This window comes from Mauremys reevesii, linkage group 4 (genome assembly GCF_016161935.1).
Source record: "Mauremys reevesii isolate NIE-2019 linkage group 4, ASM1616193v1, whole genome shotgun sequence".
Classification (NCBI taxonomy): domain Eukaryota; kingdom Metazoa; phylum Chordata; order Testudines; family Geoemydidae; genus Mauremys; species Mauremys reevesii.
This window is the reverse complement of record NC_052626.1, coordinates 60886740-60906443: the sequence shown is the minus strand read 5'-3', so window position 1 is coordinate 60906443 and position 19704 is coordinate 60886740. Positions and strand designations below refer to the sequence as shown.

The window sequence follows — 19704 nt, the reverse complement described above, 5'->3', positions numbered from 1 at the left end:
ACAGAGCAATGGGATGCAGACACACGTGTCTGTGAAGTTGTATGTGTATGAGATGGGTGTGTGAATCTGGGCACATTTGTCAATGTGCACTCTGGATGACGACCTGGATGTCACCATATCTACATATGAAATGAATACGTATTTATAGAGCATCCATGCATGATACAGACCAGTAACAGCAGCCGGTAGCTTACATTTGTAAGAAGGATGCAATGTTATAAAGCAACATCCCTCCTCACCATATTAATGAAATGAAATGCAGCATTTTCATTATAGGAGTAAATCAAGCACATAGAGACATTTGTCTTCCTCCTACAAGATAAAGTGACTGCACCAAAATTGGGTAAAATTCAGTTCTGGTCTAAGCAAGTGAAACACCATTTACACCAGAGCAGAATATGACATGTACTGTTAAACTTCTAGGATTATTATACAAGAAAGTTAACTGACTGCATGGCAAAACTAGTCATAACACTCTCCCACTTCACAGACTATTTTACAGAAGAATAAACTAATTTTACTCAAGACTGTGGGCCAGATTTGAATGTAAGGCTGATCAGACATGTGCATATTATGTAACTGAAGTGCAGTAGGTAGGCAGTGGAATTGAGGAGCAATCTGAAGTGCTGTACAGTGGCACACCAATGTGTATGGAGGAGTTTGGAATTTCAATCTGCTGTCTAAAAGGCATGCTAGCTATGCATGTCTGTACTCCCGTGACACCAGCAAAATACCAATGGGAGGACACTTGTTCTGAAAACACATCCCACATGATTTTAATACTCTAACAAAGCTTTGCATGGCTACTATGTTCTAGCCAGGTAACACACTTTTTTATTTTAATTTGTGGTTGCACAAGGCACTTGCTCTCTTATCTTTCAGAAGTGCCTTCATGATTTTGTTTCCCAACTAGCCACTGTAGGGTAATACCAAGCGTGCTTGCTGCCTTTATGCTCCCATTAAACACACCTCCAACTCTGAGCTATACCATCCCTTCCATTCTAGATCATCTGGCTTGTGCCTTAATCCAAAGAGCAGCTGGCGTGGCCATGCTCAAGCCACATCTGTCTTCCTTGAAGCCATGCCTCTGTCAATCACTCCATCAGTCCCTTACCATACCTCCAGTGTAAGGGCTTCTCTACATGGGGGTTACTGCACGACAAGCCAGGGTGTGAATCTACAGCACACAAAGCCTTGAGGCCCCATTCAAGTGCCCTCCATACACTGCACACCTCCCCAGCTGCTGTGCCACTCTTTGTACCTTCCACCTCCCGAGCCAATGCCATGGCTGACCACGCATGCCAGGGGGAGCAAACTTTGTCACCCTATGGGATGGTGCTGCTTGTACACTCTTCCTGCATGGCCTCTCTGCACTCCCATAGGGGGAGGTGCAGTTCTGCATTGCTTCTGCTACAGTGTTTTGGCTACATGCCACAATCTAGCCCTAAAACAATATATCACTAGTTTATTATGATTAATGCCTTCCAGGCAAGGATCTAAATCGCTTTACAAATATTAATGAATTAAAATCTCACAGCACCTGGGAAAGAAGGGAAGTGTGATCATCCTCATGTAATAACTGCAGAAACTGAGAGGTTAAGTGACTTTCAATATTGCAAAGTGAGTCAGTGACAGAATGAGAAATACAACCCAGCACTCCCGATTCCTAGCCCTATACTTTAGCCAGAAGACCAGCCTTTCACAAGGAGACACAGTATGATAGACTCCATTGGCGTTTACACTACTGGAGCCATCAGCCCTGCAATTGATCACATTGTTCAGACTGTCACTTGGAGAGAAGATTCTTGCTTCTGAGGCTTGCAGGCACACAGATCAAGTGCCTTGTGCTCTAAGACAGCCAAAAGGCTCCACTTATCTTTCCTGCCTCTGGCATTAGAGACAAGTCCAATACTGCAGTGAGAGTTAATAAAGGGCTGAATAAATCTTGACTTATTTCAGGGATATGGGCATGGTGTAGGGAAAGAAGATGCTGTGGGATGGATTAACCACAAGAGTAGGTACACAGTTCAACAGGAAGGAACATATGTAGTGAATCAAATCTCATTTGGGGGCCACTTAACCAAAGGGCCTCTATGATTTCACTCTCATTGGTTTTCAAGTTATTGGGTGATCGTCTCTCAACCACCACTAGATGGCATCACTAGTTCTCCCACTCACACACGCAAGCTCACCTTTCAAAATGGGAACCTATGAGTTTTACAGCTCTGGGGACATACAATATCAGGACTGCTCCCTGATTTGAAAACAGAATTGAGATGTCATGTGATGCAACTGTGCTCCATATGACAAAGTTGTAGTTCTGTAACACACACACACACACACACACACACACACACACACACACACACAAAGCCAAGAGGTTAGGGCTTGAGGTTGCTAGTAGTTGGGCGGCCTGTGTTCCAAATATTGACTTGCTGTGTAGCCTGCACAACACCAACCTCTGCCTCAGTTTCCCTATCTGTAAAATAGGATAATAGCACCCAGCTAACTGTCTCATAGGGGTGTTGTGAAGATAAAAGTAATGGCTGTGGAGCTCTGCAAATATTTCATGCATGATTTAAGTACTAAATATTGTGGCCCAGATTGTGCCATTACGGTACTGCCCCATGCCAGGAGAAACTCCAGACAACATTGTTCAGTGGCCCTTAGGGCGGTGCATCATACCTCCTCAGCCAGCCAGATCTGGAAGAACCTGCTCCAGGTTACACGCTATCATTGAGCATTTCCTGTGCAAGAAAGGGAAAGGCTCCTTGCTCCCTCTCCCAGTCACTACCCTGGGCCCAGGGTAATCTGCCTCTGTGAGTCATCTGCAGTGTCTAGGAGGCATTGGAATGTCTGCAGAGAGGACACGTAGAGAGTACTGATTCCATCACAGAGAAGAACTAAAGACTGAGACAATTAACCTGGCGTCATTACTGGATGGCTAAAGGGCTAGGGAGGAAGAGCCAAAACCCATCAGAAGTGCCCAAGAGTAGACACAAGCCCTGAAAGTTCCCACTAGCAGCTGATTGCAGAGTTTGCTTGACAGGAGCCTGCGTCAAGAAGCACCCATCACCCCAGTTTGTTTTTGAGAAACAGTGCTCAGTCCCTGCAGGTCAGGGCTGTGGGGGCAGTGTGGAGAAGCCCAGCATTGCGTGAGCTTGGATACCTCATTCATCCTAGAACGCTAGGAGAAAGGGAAAAAGCAGCCTAGGGAAGCAGAGAAAAAAGGGATAATTAAGAGAGACTTTGCTGCTACACCTGTGTGACAAAATGGGAATGTTCTTAATGTTTTCTCTGAGTGCTGTGTGAGTGCCTCAGTTTTCCCTATGCATTTCTCGAGTGTCATGGGGTGTGACACTGTTGCAGAGCTCTAGGGGGCCAGTGTGATGCTGTCTGCACAGAGAATGGCCGACACTCTGTCTCCCAGCAACTGATGGCCTGGACCCCTCCTCTGCAAAAGGTGCCAACTGAAGGTGTTGGAGAACAAAGATCAGGTGACCTCCTGGCCCAGGAAAGAGACAAAAGCCGAGAGGAGGGGCGGGAAAGTTTTCAGTTTGGAGCTGGCTGGGAAAATGGAGAGGAGCCCAGACTGAGCTCTGGCCTCCCTGGCTCCCCAAGATGGACCTGAGGGGATCCTGTTGTCTTTACCTGCAAGACCTGTCTTGGACTGTGTTCCTGTCGTCTAAACCAACCTTCTATTTTACTGGCTGGCTGAGAGTCATGGTGAATTGCAGGAAGCCAGGGGTGCAAGGCCTTGTCTCCCCCAAACTTCGTAACACCCTGTACCTATCTCATTAACCTGGGCTTCAAAAGTGGAAGTATGTTTTAGACCAGAAACCCCGGCTCTGTTATCTGACCCTGTACATGTCAACAGGCTGCCAGAGAGCTGAAATGTGCTCTAGTAAAAATCCTGAAGTCAAACCAAGCAACTCTGGTAACTAACTCCTTATATGCAGTCAGCATCCCATAATGGACACTCACGTTACTTTGTTTTTAAAGTGACGGAGTAACATTAATCCAGCTCCTAGTGAAAGCACTGAGTCTCCAGGGCCCACTCAGATGAAACACCATCCCAGACCGCACCTGTCCAGAGTTGTAACAAGGAATTTTTGCACCCGAGGCAAGGGCCGGCTCCAGGCTCTTCGGCAGCAAATCGGTGGCGGGTCCCTGAGTCCCTCTCGGAGAGAAGGACCTGCCGCTGATTTGCCGCCGAACAACGAAGTGGCAGCGGCAATTCGGTGGCAGGTCCTCCCCTCCAAGAGGGACTCAGGGACCCGCCGCCGAATTGCCACCGATCATGGTAGAGCTAAGCCCCTCCGCTTTGCGCGCCCGAGGCAAGTGCCTCACTCACCTCGCCCTTGTTACAGCACTGCTGTCCATAGGAAAGAAGTCACACTAGGCCAGACAAGACCAGACCAACCTTGGGAGGAAAAGCCAAATCCATACCAGCTGGGTGGAGAAGCCAGCAGAGGCCTACCTATGGGTCAACCCTCAAGCTGTCAGGGTTGCTATCTCCAGTATCTGAAGGTCAGGATGGAGCCCTGTATTTTGCAGGTGGTTACTAATGAGACTGTGAGGTGGTATTTGCCCACGTGACGTACCCATTCAGGGTATGGGTAGGGCAAACAGGCCTGAAAAGTGAAGATCGTTGGAAGTTTTCTGCAACACTGAAGTAACATCATGAGATGTAAGGACCGACCCCTTCTTGCCCGAGGAGGGCTGGAAGGGGGGTTAGAGCTGAGGTCTGAACATTTGGGGTTCTGGGTCTATTGTGATTCCCCTTCCCCACATACTGGATATCTGCACAAATTGAAAGTGATTTGCCTAGATACTGGGAATGCTACATGATGTTTCCACATTGCTTCAGAAATGTGCAGGGTTGGAATAAATCTGTTCTACTTCGATTCACTCAGAATAAATCTGTGCACTCCCAGGATGGCTACTGGGTAAAGGTGAGTAGGAGGAGGGGATTATTCCACCAGTTCAGAATTTCCTCTTATCAGTTTCACTTTCTTTCTGACTACACCATGATGTAGCTATTTGGTTTCTTCTCTCAGTGTTCCTGCTGTTGTTGTTAGAGCAGTTAGCGTGTTCGATGGGTTTCACATATTTCTTGCTTCACAATGTTTTTCTTATCATTGCCATAGAAGCTCTAGTCACATTCAAACAGACCACACAGCTCCAGCTAGGAAGTCACACTGTCTTTTTGGAAACCAGGCTGATGACAAGTTGATCAAGCATCAGATCAGGCAAAGGAGTGAGTCTATTCAACTGGAAAGGACAGCAGTGGAAGTCACTCACCTTAATCCCTTCTATCCTGAAGCCCAAGTTGGCACTGGAGCTGATGGTCTCTCTCCACTGCATGTAACGTGGCTTGGTCACAGCATGCTGCGTGTTCTCCTCAGCTGTGGGCGCAAGAGGATCCACCTCAATCATCTTCTTGTACATGTCCTTACGCAGCTTTGGCTTCTCACGGGCTTTAGTCAGCTCCTCTTCCAGGTACGTCCTGCAAAACCACCACCACCCAACAAGACAATGAGAACCCCCTTGGAATCTGAAACAATACCACCACCTTGCATTTTGCCGCCATCTTCCAGCATGGGATCTCAAAGCACTTTACCAACGATAATGGACTACCCCTCACTCATTACACTCCAGTGAGGAAACTACTTTTCATCATCATCCCCATTTTACAGATGAAGAAACTGAGAAACAGGGACAAAGTAACTTGCCCAAAGTGACTTCATGAGTCTGTGGCATAACCCAGGACTTCTGACTCTCCATTTTTGCTCTAATTACATCCTTACCTATAACTAAATCCTACAGCCCTCCCCTGGTTATAGGGATCGGGAGAAACACTGGATTCCCATTCTGCACCATGACAAAGGAAAGCAAAGCTCAAATAGACCAGCAGTAGTAAACCCAAGACTGAATGACCCTGATGGAGACTGAACGCCTCTCTCAGCTCAGGAGAGAGGAAAAAACTAACTCCAGGCATGGCTACTTTTTGAGGCCCCTGGAGCCTTGTGAGGCTACATACCCCATGCATTGCGCAGAACAGGACAGAAAATAACCCTGCAGCTGATTAAAAAAAGAAAACGTGTAATGCAAATTATATGCTGGACCAGAGCTCATAGCAAAAGGTGGCCCAGGGTCAGATTGAAAGGGTGGGAGGGGGCGGGGGGAAGCTCTGCCCATGCGAGTTACCACTCACTGTCGATTTTGCAGTTATTCAAAACAGAGTTGTGCATGCTTTCTGAGCTCCACTGGGCTGCCTGGGCTAGTCTCTCCCTCACTGGGGCTTGAACATGCCCATTGGCTCTTCTAGGCTCCTTGACTAGGGAGAAATAAGTGGTAGCATCTCCCAAATGCCACCCATGTGGGTCACTAAAATGACAGTCACTCTGTGCAGTGAAGACATAGCCTGTTAGTCCAGGTGATTGGCACCCCAGTCTGAGCACCCAGGTTAGCCTCCCACTTGTGAAAGCGTTCTTAGAGCAGAGCCCTTCTCATGTTACTGCATCCTCAGAAGTTTCTGCACATGCCCGGGTGTGTGTGGGGGCATATCCCCTGGTTCTTTGTGAGGAGATGCTCTAGGATTCTTTCCCAGTCACTCATGTCAATTGTGGGAGAACCCGTCTGTTCGGGGGGGGGGGGGCAGGAGGGTGCATATAGGAAGGCGCTGGAGGGATTTAGCTGGCATCCTCACTACAAAGTGGGCAGGTTCCAGCCCAAGATAAAGTGGAGCTCAGACTTTAACCCACCCACCAGCGAAGTAAGCTAGCATGATCTTAAAAGCATCTCCACCCCAAATTTGCTGGGTTTACTGTGTAAATGGGAGTGAGGGGTTGGGCTGAGACCTGGATAAAAGCCTAAGATAATTATGCAGCGAACACCTTCAGAGTAAACTATGCAGAGCTGGGCACAATTTCTGTCCTTTCTGGCTACACTAGACTTTTTTTTAAATCTTGAGTTAACTGACTGAAAATTTACATGAGATACTTAACATGCTTGTTATGGCTCATGTGGACATTCCCTCTGCATTAAGAACTTGAGTTCACTGACAATTAACTCCAGGTAAAGAAGTCTAGTGTCTGAGTCACCCGCTCACTGAGATGCATGGGACAGTTCACACTTCTCAGAGTCATTGTTCCAGGCTCTCTGCAGACTTGTTCATTTATTGGTGAGGCGTGGTTCATATTTTTTGAGGTTTTCTTCACAGCCACAACTAGACACGTTAAAATGCAAGCAGAGATTCTGGAGAACAAGACAGCAGAAACAGAGAGGTGGTTCCTAGACCCTGACTATCAGTCCTGTTTTCCCAGGCAGGAATAGCTGTACTCCCAGGACTCACTGGCAGCTTTGGAGAGAAGATGTCAGGTTACAATTCAGTTATCCATGTTTGGGAAGGGAATTTGACTCTTGATTTTTGAGCAATGTTTTGTACTCAGAATGGTTAATAAACTGGCCATAAGTGAGCTATGTCACGTGGGTTGTTTTTTTTTCCTTTACTCTCCCTAAGTCAAGTCCTATCAGGCAGGTGCTAAGTAAGCTCACATCAATCTGCCCCACTAAATAAGTCAGACTTGACCAAGATAGCATCTAAGGAGGAGAAAGAGGTCAGTGTCCAGAGGCCAGGTAGGTCACACTACTCCAGGAATGACCCCACCCTTGACCTGGGTAGGGTCACCCTATGTACAAACTAACGCAGCTACTACTCTGAAACCTATGGCTTTGGCTACACTTGCACTTCAAAGCGCTGCTGCGGCAGCGCTTTGAAGCGCTAAGTGTAGTCAAAGCGCCAGCGCTGGGAGAGAGCTCTCCCAGCGCTGTCCGTACTCCACCTCCCTGTGGGGAATAACGTACAGCGCTGGGAGCCGCGCTCCCAGCGCTGGGGCTTTGACCACACTGGCGCTTTGCAGCGCCGCAATTTGCAGCGCTGGAGAGGGTGTGTTTTCACACCCTGCTGCAGCACTGCAAATTTGCAAGTGTAGCCAAGGCCTATGTGAGGGATCATCCTCCCTATGAGCTTCAGGAAATCTTCCAAGCAGAGATTTCCCACTGCACCAACGTCCATGTGATGTGTTTTGGGAATGACACCAACTAACTCATGTCACTAGTAGGCCCTCTGCCCAGGCTTCAACCTGAGTCCCCAGAAATGAGTGCTTCATCCATCGTGCACATCACCACCCCCAGTCCACCCATTCCCCAAATTAACCACATGTACTGTATGTAGAAATCAGGATCCTTTTCACGTCTCCCACCTGATCCCCATTTTACAGTCCATGACACAAGGCCCTCCAAAGTCAGCGAGCAAGTCATCCAGTTGAATGTATTTCTCGCCATCTCTCTCTACCACCCCATGGAAGGCAGGGACACAGGATCGCAGAGGATCTTTCATCAGCAGCTCAAAGCACTCCTTTTCATTCTCAGAGAAGCGCTTCAGAATCGTATCGCTGTCAGCTGCCTTGAAACTCCCTGCAAAAAAAAAATTGACATGCTGATAAAGCCAGTCTTTGTAAGAGGGAAACACCTGCACTCCCCTTCACCCACTTCACTCTCCTGCACCAGATAAAGAGTTCCCCTGAACAGGAAAGATAACACACTCCTTGTAAAAAATAAAAGCACCCAATGCAAACACAGCTATTGGCTGTGAAAGTCCATTTGGGCAAGTTCCCATACAAGAATTTATTGCTCCAAGGAGTATGGCTGGGCCAAGCTATGTTTTTTCCATGCTAAAGTATTCATAAGAGAATTAACACAGCTAGCTGTGTTAAAAGCCACGGGAAATATAATGGGCCAGACTGCATTAATATGCTGACAGCCGGGCTCTTTTTAAAGCTATCCAATGTTTCCAGTGTGGGCTGTGCTCCTGAGATCAGCCCAATGTCGTACCTGCAGTGCTTGTGAGTAGCAGGGTGGGGATCAGTTCCTGATCATTAAGCAGCAGCAATCCACAGCCAGGAGCCAAACACTGCCTCTTTAATACATACACCCCCAACACATACACCTCCACCTACCGCAACTCCTTTGGAGCCTTGCTAATCTACAGGTGCAAAGTGTAGCTCAATTGTTTTACAACCCTGGATTTGCATGGTATACAGTGTAAACTGTACAGTGCTTTCAGGCAGAATGGTAATAACATCCGAGGAGAGAGATACGTTAATCCAAATGGCCTGAAACAAACTTGGGCCCTAAAATTAGAGCTGGTGTTAAGCTTCTGCCTCACTTTCACCCTTTATCACACCATGACCTTGCACACTCAGCCATTACATCTGGTCCTTCTCCGATGTGCCTCAGAATCCTTTGCACCAGTGCATCAGAGGAAGTGCCAGGTGTAATGTTGACCAGTGTTTCAGTTCACGGAGAACTCCTGGAATCAGAGAAGACTAGCTGCAAGTGATGGGTCAAATCCACTTCCAGAAACCCAAATACAAGGGAACTGGAGCAGATTCATGATCCCTGCTCTTTCTCCAGACAAGTGCTGGCAACCACTATAATGGCTCCTCCCACCCCCACCCCATCCAGATTGCTAACCACTGTGCTAGCGCTTTGGGAGTAGGGAACGTGTAGGAATCAATTGAAACAAGAGAAGCAAATCTGATGGCACCTCCTTGTATTTTGCCTTATGAATAACCTAAAACTTGACCTAGGGGTGCTTCTATTAAGTACTACAGACACCAAAGTAGACTCAAGCTGCATGAGCAGCCCCTCGCCTGCTCTTCCCACACTTGCACTGATGCACAAATGACACAGACTTTCAACACAAACACCCACATGCTGGGCTTTTCTTTCCCACCAGGTTCATTTTCCTCTTAAGGTGTTAGATTCAGAGGAGGTTTTGGGATGGATTTAGAAATGCTCCCATCACCTTGGCTGAAACATACTCACACGTGGAGATGAATCCTTCTTCCCACTGCAAACCCAGACACAACCCCCAGGTAAGATTGGGAGAGGCTGCTAATGGGTGCACTGGTTACTTGAGTGAGGAATGAGACAGCAGAAACATTTTCCTAATCGACTGGGGAAGCAGCAGGGCTCCAATTTCCCCAGCCAGTCTCTTGCTGGTTCTTCCCCAATATAGATTTCCCCCATACCACCTTCTAAGGAGTGCTTTATGTGGCCACTCCTTTCAGCCTGACCGTTCCCCAAACTACTGCCTTGCTCTCCTCCAATCCTAAAGTCTGACCTCGCCCACCTGAAAACAGATTCTTCTACTCCACAGAGGCACATGGTGTCCAGACACGGCTGGCTTTCCCTGAACTGAACCAACCACCACATTACCCCATCATGACCGAAAGGAAGAGCCTCCTCACAAAATCCCCATTCATACCAACAGAAGCTTCAGGAAGATTTGAAACCAGGCTGCTGTCTGACATCCTCCTGGTTCCAAAGCCAAAAGATCTGAAATTGCACCTCTCACCTGTGTGCCCAGCCAGCTGCACCCATGAATAGCGCTTCTTGAAGGGGCTGATGACTGGCAAGTTGACCATCGTTTTAATTGTATGCCATGATTTTTTCTGTAATACAGAGGAGAAAAACAATTAAACAGGGCAACCTCTGAAATGCCCCTGCACCCGCAATGTGCCAAGCAATCCGAAACATGTGCACTCAGCTCCACTCAGGGCCGGCTCCAGCACCAGCTTATCAAGCAGGTGCTTGGGGCGGCCACTCTGGAGCGGGACAGCACTTTCAGGTATTCGGCGGCAATTCGGCAGAGGGTCCCTCACTCCCACTTGGAGCAAAGGACCTCCCGCTGAATTGCTGCAGATCGTGACTGCCGCTTTTTTTTTGGGGGGTGGGGGCTGCTTGGGGCAGCAAAACCCCTGGAGCCGGCCCTGGCTCCACTGCCCCCTGCCTGCTCCATAAGTGCCATAAATGCCCAAGGTAGATCTGGCACTACACCCAACATGATCACCACTGAAGAGATGGATGTCAAGCCATGTGGGCTATTAAAGATACTTGATTCACTTTAAAAATAAAAACTAAAATGCCCCCCAAAACCCTGCTGGCCATAAGAAAACAGCCAGCAGGAAATTTAAAAGTGGCACTTTGTGATACACATGGCATAGGCCTGTAATTCCCAGCATGGGTAAACCAAGGGTATGTCTACACTGAAAAAAGAAAAGAAAGATCTTACACCAGTAAATCTCAGAGACCAACTCACTCAAGCTCATGGGGTTTGAGCTACACAGCTAAAAATAGCAGTGTGCCAACAGGAGCCCAGGCTCTGAAACCCAGTGAGAGGGGTTGGGTCTCAGAGCTGGGGCTCAAGCCCATGTCTGAACCTCTAGACTGCTATTTTTACCCCTAGGCTGAGCTCCCTAAGCTCGAGGCAGTTGACAGGCTCTGATGTGCCTTAAGTGCTTTAGAATCATAAGATTGGAAGGGACTTCAGAATACCATCTAATCCAAACCCCTGCTCAAAGCAGGACCTTATCCCCAACTAAATCATCCCAGCCAGGGCTTTGTCAAGCCTGACCTTGAAAACCTCTAAGGAAGAAGATTCCATCACCTCCCTAGGTAACCCATTCCAGTGCTTCACCACCCTCCTAGTGAAATAGTGTTTCCTAATATCCAACCTAAACCTCCCCCACCGCAACTTGAGACCATTACTCCTTGTTCTGTCATCTGGTACCACTGAGAACAGTCTAGATTCATTCTCTTTGGAACCCCCTTTCAGGTAGTTGATAACAGCTATCAAATCCTCCCTTGTTCTTCTCTTCTGCTGACTAAATAATCCCAGTTCTTTCAACCTCTCCTCATAAGTCATGTGCTCCAGCCCCCTAATCATTTTTGTTGCCCTCTGCTGGACTCTCTCCAATTTTTCCACATCCTTCTTGTAGTGTGGGGCCCAAAACTGGAGGCCTCACCAGTGCCAAACAGAGGGAAATGATCACGTCCCTCCATCTGCTGGCAACACTTCTACTTATACAGCCCAAAATGCTGTTAGCCTTCTTGGCAGCAAGGGCACACTGTTGACTCATATCCAGCTTTTTGTCCACTGTAACGCCTAGGTCCTTTTCTGCAGAACTGCTGCCTAGCTGTTCAGTCCCTAGTCTGTAGCAGTGCATGGGATTCTTCCGTCCTAAGTGCAGGACTCTGCACTTGTCCTTGTTGAACCTCATCATATTTATTTTGGCCCAATCCTCTAATTTGTCTAGGTCCCTCTGTATCCTATCCCTACCATCCAGCATATCTACCACTCCTCCCAGTTTAGCGCCATCTGCAAACTTGCTGAGGGTGCAATCCACACAATCCTCCAGCTCATTAATAAAGATATTGAGCAAAACCAGCCCCAGGACCGATCCCTTGGGCACTCCACTTGATACCAGCTGCCAACTAGACATGAAGACATTAATCACTACCCGTTGAGCCCGCTGATCTAGCCAGCTTTCTATCCACCTTATAGTCCATTCATCCAGCCCATGCCTCTTTAACTTGCTGGCAAGAATACTATCAAAAGCTTTGCTAAAGTCAAGGAATGACACGTCCTCTCATCATAGAAGGCAATTAGGTTAGTCAGGCATGACTTGCCCGTGGTGAATCCATGCTGACTGTTCCTGATCACTTTCCTCTCCTCAAAGAGCTTCAGAATTGATTCCTTGAGGACCTGCTCCATGATTTTTCCAGGGACTGAGGTGAGGCTGACTGACCTGTAGTTCCCTGGATCCTTCTCTTTTTTTTTTTTTTTTTTTTAAAAAGATGGGCACTACATTAGCCTTTTTCCAGTCATCCGGGACCTCACCCAATCACCATGAGTTTTCAAAGATAAATGGCCAGTGGCTCTGCAATCACATCCACCAACTCCTTTAGCACCCTCGGATGCAGTGCATCCAGCCCCATGGACTTGTGCTCGTCCAGCTTTTCTAAATAGTCCTGAACCACTTCTTTCTCCACAGAGGACTGGTCACCTCTTCCTCATATTGTGCTGCCCAGTGCTGTAGTCTGGGAGCTGACCTTGTTCGTGAAGACAGAGGCGAAAAAAGCATTGAGTACATTAACTTTTTCCACATCCTCTGTCACTAGGTGCCTTAACGTGCCTTGTGTGGTCGCGGTGCAGCACTGGGAGAGTTTCGCTCTTTTAAAAAAAAAAAGAAAAAAAATACCACCTCTACAAGGGGCGTGGCTCCCAGTGCCAATGCACTGTCTACACAGGTGCTTTACAGCGCTGAAACTTGTTGTGCTCAGAGGGGTGTTTTTTCACACCCCTGAGCGAGAAAGTTGCAGCGCTGTAAATTGCCAGTGTAGACAACCCCTAAGACTCACTGATGTGGGAGGGGAGTAGCAGGGGTTGCCACATAGATATACCTAGACACACACCAGGTCTGCTCAAGCTAATGCCTAAAAATAGCAGTGTGGACACGGCACCATGGGAGTTGGGCTAGCTAGCATGTTGGGCTAGCTGCCCCGAGTATGTATCCAGGGGGTTGAACAGGATTATACTCAGGGGGCTAGTCTTAGCCACCACCCACACCACACTGCTTTTTTAAAGCACTCATTCAAGCAGAGCTAGTGCATTTCTGTCTATGTGCACTGGGAATTACACCGCCCAGCGGCTGCGTAGATGTACCATAGCATTAGAACCACGTTTTGCATAGGATGCAGATGGTCTTGTGAGTACATATGTATTCATACTCCTGCACACCTGAAAAACGGACACAGAAGGCCTAACACTGTAAGCACCACCATCTCTCTCACCGGCCTTCAGGCTTGTCTCACAGGCCTAATCAGGGCCAGTGCAGGGATGTTTTGCACCCTAGGCGAAACTTCCACCTTGCGCCTCCCTTCCCGAGGCGCCCCACCCCCACAGCAGCTTCCCCCCTCCGCCTTGAGGTGCCCCCCCGGCGGAAGCTCCCCCACTCCGCCCTGCGGCACCCCCTCCGCCCCAGCTCACCCCTGCCCCAGCTCACCCCTGCCCTGATTGGCGCCGCAAGCCTGGGAGGCGGGAGAAGTGAAGTGGCCATGTTGTGCTCGGGGAGGAGGTGGGGCAGGGGTGAGCTGGAGCGGGGAGTTCCCCTGTGTGCCACCTCCCCCTTACTTGCTGCAGGCAGCCCTCCTCATGCTCCCCTGCCCCAGCGCCCTCCACCTAAATGCCGGTGGCAACCGGGGCAACCGAAGATCCGGCCACCATGGTCACTGCCGAAGAAAATGGCGCCCCCCCAAATGCTAGCGCCCTAGGCGTCCGCCTAGGTCGCCTAAATGGTTGCATCGGCCCTGGGCCTAATCCTAACCAGCGGGTGTCATCTGCAAAGTTTCAGAGGTACAGCTACCCTTATTTCAATTCTGGGGTCGCCAATCCCCCTCTGGCACCCACTTAAGGTAGGACATAGACTCTTTTCCAGGTTGTGGAGTTTTCTTTCTCCTCCTTCTCCCCCTCCCCCAACCCTGTTACATTTTAACAAGAGCAGTCATTGCTACTGCCACCTTGCTCTGTCACCTCTGTGCAGCTGCTCTGTTTGAATACTATAGCAGGCAGAAGAGGAAACACAGCAGCTGCTGAGAAACAGCTGCTGAGTGGACGCTCAAAAGAAAATAGCCTTTAAAAAGAGAAGCCAAAAAGGTCTCACCCTCTGGAACTGAAACGGAGCTGAGTAAGAATAATAATCCATCATAACATTTACACATTTATATAGCACTTTTCATCCTGAAGGATCCCAGAGTACTTTGCAAACTAGATGCACAGGAATCATTTCATCCAACACTGAAATGCAGCCACTGCAGGAGTTGGACACAGCAGCTGTTTACGGTAACAACCCACAGCAAATCTATACAACATATGCTACTCAGCCTTTTGGCTAAGATCAAACATAGCCTAAGCTTTGGGTGTGATTTTTTTCAGATGGCTCCCAGTGACTTCAGTGGAAGCAGATTCGGTCTATGCCAAACACTCTGGAAAATCCTATCTTTAATATCTACTGTATCCTCTATCGGGGGATTTTAGCTTACAGTTGCAGGGGAACTGATCCATCTCTAACTTCTATGATCCGAGGAAGTTAAGAATACAAAAACTGACACTGCAGAAAAAAAGTCTGTAGGCAGAATGTACCTCAACAGCAAAATTTAGCCTGCCCATCATTTTCCACCCATGCTCTTTTATCTTGTTTATAATAAGGTCTTCTCTACTTATGTTGGTCAGCATGTGAATAAGAAAACACTATGGATGACTTACAAGTGCAGCAGGAAGTAGTGTTGGTGATGCAGTAGCTGACACTTTCTTCAAAGGGTTTGTCTACACAAGAAAATTATACCAGTCTAAGGAAAGGTATGGATTTAAACACTACAGTTATACCAGTATAACACACACACCATGGACACTCTTATTCTAGAGGGAAAAAAAAAGAGAGCCTTTTCCAGGTTAGCTTATGTTGCTTTGGTAGCAGTTTAAGCTAAGCCCCAAAAAGCCACTCTTATTCAGAATAAGTGTGTCCACACAGGGAGTTATACTGGCATAACTATATTGATTTAACTATGCCAGTATAACTGGGAAGTTACCCACATAGCAAGTCCTTAGTCAGTACTAAAGAAATGTTCCAGAATGATGTTAAGGGATTAGGGTGACCAGAGGCAAAAAAATCAGGACAGGGTAGGGTATAATAGGCATCTATATAAGACAAAGCCCTGAATCAGGGACTGTCCCTATAAAATTGGGGCATCTAATCACCCTAGAAAGAACATGGTGTTGCTGGAGGTGTTCTCTCTCAGAGGATACATAAAACTCAGGTCTTGGCCATTTGGGATCGTGAAAAATCCAACAGCACTTAATGCAAAAGCAGGGATGTTATCCAAACTGGAATTTAGCTAGGACACTCTGCAAGGGAATTTAGACTTGCAATTTCCAGTGGATTTCATGTTCTTCATTATTTGTCCTAAACTATTCTATAGCATTACCGTGTTTAACAGCTGCTGGACTCCCTCCCAGAGGTGGCTGCACTGCAGTAGTAGGGAAAATTATTCTTACATACAGTTTATAAACTGCTGTGGAATCCTTCTGAATAAAAGGTACTATGTAAAGTAAAGATGTCTGATATTATTCTTATAGTACACAATATAGTATCTTTTTCTGTAGAGTCTACTTTCTAGCTTTAGCAGATAACAGAAGCACTCTCTCAAACCAGCAACTACTCTGTTTCCATTAAACATGGCCAAGGTCCTCAATTACCAAACATCAGAGGTTAGTCTGTAAGCAGCAACAAAACCAACAATAGATAAGGCAGACAACAGCAGCAGCATGAGTTGAGCAGAATACACTTCTTCAGATGCAAGTCTGAAGAAGTGGGTATTCACCCACGAAAGCTCATGCTGCAGAACGTCTGTTAGTCTATAAGGTGCCACAGGATTCTTTGTTGCAATTACCAAACAAGCAGTCAAAATCAAAGGGCTCAGAAGACTCCCTTTGATGCAGCTTCCACAGAAATCAAGCTTTTCAATCCACCTCAGCTTTCAGTGTAAAGCTCCCTTTTCTTCTCATCCCCCAATGAGAAATCAGCTGGGCCCTGCACCCCTACCACATAGATCACACACTTATCTTAATGTCCAACCTCTAACATTGAATGCTGTCTGCTAATGATTCATAATACACATTGTATCCAAAAAACATTGAGAAGCAGAGCTTTTCTAGGAATGCACGTCAGTTTTCAATGTACACAGCACATTCCAGTGGCTCTCTCTCCTCCCACCCAGCCTGAAGCAGCTACAGTGAATGCTTGCACTGTGGGTGTGAAAGACACAGCGGGCCAAATTCAACCTTAACAGCAGCAGGCATAGCTCCCATTGACTTCAACAATAACTGCACCCACTTAGACTAAGGCGGATTTTGATCCGATGTGTTAGAGATGCTCCTGGAGCAGGGGCGGCTCAATGTTTTTTGCCTCCCCAAGCACGGCAGTCAGGCGGCCTTAAGCGGCGTGACGTTTCTGCAGTCAGGCGGTGTTTCTGCAAGTGATCTGCCAGTCCCGCACCTTCGCGTACCCGCCGCCGAATTGCCGCCCTCACAGCGACCAGCAGCCTGCTCCCCACGGCTTGCCACCCCAGGCACACGCTTGCTGCGCTGGTGCCTGGAGCTGCCCCTGTCCTGGAGTAAGCATTTGCCTTTCAATTTCTCAGACACTGCACAGATACTTCCCTCCGAAGGAAGAGAAAACATGGTGATCAAGCCATCAAGGAAAGGCCTGCTGCTCTGGAATCCAGTGCCGTCGCTGGATGTTACTATCAACAGGGGTTTCCACAGATGAACTCTCCCCTCTATCCCCCACTGGAATTTCTAGAGTACAGCCTCACTGAAGTGTCTCTGCTGGCAAGCAATAAGGGTTGAGTGCTCTTGGAGTAGTGGTGTGAATAGAGTGTGGGAAGAATCTTTCTCACTTCTATTTCTAAAGCAGGATCTCTTCCTCTTTGTCAGCGACGGTTTATCGGTTTTCAAAGCGCAGCTTCATACAGCAATGGGAAAGGGGACTGTAGCAACTGCTTATCACACGTGCTCTCTCTTGCACTATCTATGCTCCCTTATCCCTCTGTTCTTCTAGGTACAGAATCAGTATTCTATGCCACCTGTACACATCCAGAGACGTTCCAGTTTCCCTACCCCTCTATGACCTGAAAAAGGGAAATCCTGGCCCAACTGATTCACTTTTACCTACTTCATGGGATCAATATAGCTCATCAATAAATTAAAAGCCCCCAAAAACCAACATTAGCACTGGGATCTGTGAAATAAATTAGCTACTCATGTAGGGGACCTAGATAGCCCTAAGCAGAATGCATGGGAAAATGGGGGGAAATTCCACATAAGAGTTTGCTGATTTTTTTTCCCATTTTTCAATCAATCAATTTGAAACTTCCCAACCAGATCTAGTGCCTAAGCAAGTTAGTCACAAGCAACACACAAGAGTTGGTAACTAAAGCAGTAGATCCATGATATAATTAAGTTCCACATCTTCAGCAGAAAGATCTTACCAAAACTGCATGGTGATAGTAAACTTTAAAAATGGGGATTTGAAAAATAAAGAGGAAGCCAGTCAAGATGACTCTAAAGGCAAACATGAGGACATTATAATTCTTAGACTCAGCATTGAAGCTACTGAGGAAACCCATAACAGAGACACAGATGGTATGCAAGATAGGAAGAAGGTAAAGAAGGGAAAATGCCATCTCATATCAGTATCAAGCATGGAGAGATCACCTCAAAAGACAACCTTTGCACAAAGGACATTCCAATGACACTAAGACTGGCTAGGAGTAGAGCGGAAGTGAAATCATGAACTTCATGGAGGGTGATAACTGTGTAAGAACAAAGCTGGCAGATGGGCAGCAGTGAATTTGGGGACTCATGGTCTGGTATAATCCTTCTCAGCTGTTCTGGATCATCTTGATCATTCTAAGCCCTTATTAACATAGAACATAGTGCTCAAGGGAGGCATGGCAGTAGCCCTGTTCCAGAGCAGGAACTATGGAAAGCTTGCTCTATCCTGGTGCTAAAATGCATGGTATGACATTGGCCAGCTAAAACAGGCAATTACATTGCCAACCTACTCATCGCTTGGTACACGCGGCTCCTACTTACATGCTTGAGCCACTCTGAAGCTCTGAGATGGACAGACTATTTCTGGCCATTGGTTCTTGCCTAGATGGCGCCCCCACAAGTGCTGCTTATGGTAGGTCCATTGCTTGTATGACCATGTTTTCTGCACAGCATCCTAGGTTCAGGATAACCCAGAATATATATCTCTATATCAATCCATGTCAAATCACTGAGTTCCCTCCCTCAATGAGTCTATACTAAAACTTTGGGAGGCAGATTTCTGTCCCCTGGAGGGAGAGTATGAGGACAAAGAAGATTTCTCTCACACACACAGTTTTGTGAAAGGCTCACATAAGTGAATCCTAGTCTGACAAACACTTATGCCTGTATATAACTTTCCTCACGCCAACAGCCTCACTGACTTAAAGGCTACACATATGCACACGTACTTGCAGAATCAGGCCCTACTGAAACACTGAAACTAACTATACAAAAGTGCTGGCTAATACACTAAGTAAACAAATGGAAAAATACTCCCCACTCCCAAGATCTGTCCGTTCTAATAATCTTAGGAGTTACTTGAAACTATTGTAAGTTAAAAAAAAGTCACAAAAACATGACCTAAATTGACAGCATTCCTTAAACTATTCATTTTTTCCCCATTCTCAGAAGCAAGGTGGAAGAGTACTTTTGCCAGATTTGGTCATTTTTCACAACAATTTTGCAAGGCTGCAGTAAACACTGATCCTTGAATCCTTTTCCCCAAGAAAGCCTCAGCAGCTCTTTTTGTCCGTGATCCTGCTGCTTTTTTTCCCCCTGGATAACTCACGCTACATAATGCAAGCCTACACAAGCCCGTAAAGAGCTATTATGACAGCAAGAAACAAAAGGACGGGGGAAGATTTTCTTTATAATTTTTTTTAAAACTTTTATAGAAAGAGTGAAATTAATTGCCATCCATCATCACTTATACTCTGTTCCCCTCTTTACATCATTTGGGCTGCTTGTGTAACTTTTAGGCCCTGGTCCTGCAACTAGATCCATGCAGGTGGACCTTGGTCCCACACAGAGCCCCCCTGACCACAACAGGGCTATGTATAGGCATAAGGGTACTCATGTGGATTCAGCTGCAGGAGCAGGACCTATAATTGTTAAAAGATTACAATGTTGGTCTCAGGTTA

General features: G+C 47.1%; 1 protein-coding gene across 1 annotated transcript in view; it reads right to left on the bottom strand.

The window, feature by feature from the left end:
- Nucleotides 1–19704, bottom strand: part of ITPKA (inositol-trisphosphate 3-kinase A) — a 55117-nt gene that overhangs the window by 6977 nt on the left and 28436 nt on the right. The window contains exons 3-5 of the mRNA XM_039538215.1: nt 10427–10523; nt 8268–8481; nt 5305–5509 (exon numbers count right to left, since the gene is read on the bottom strand). Of these exons, the coding sequence (XP_039394149.1) occupies nt 5305–5509; nt 8268–8481; nt 10427–10523 (516 nt within the window). The remainder of the gene's footprint in view (nt 1–5304; nt 5510–8267; nt 8482–10426; nt 10524–19704) is intronic.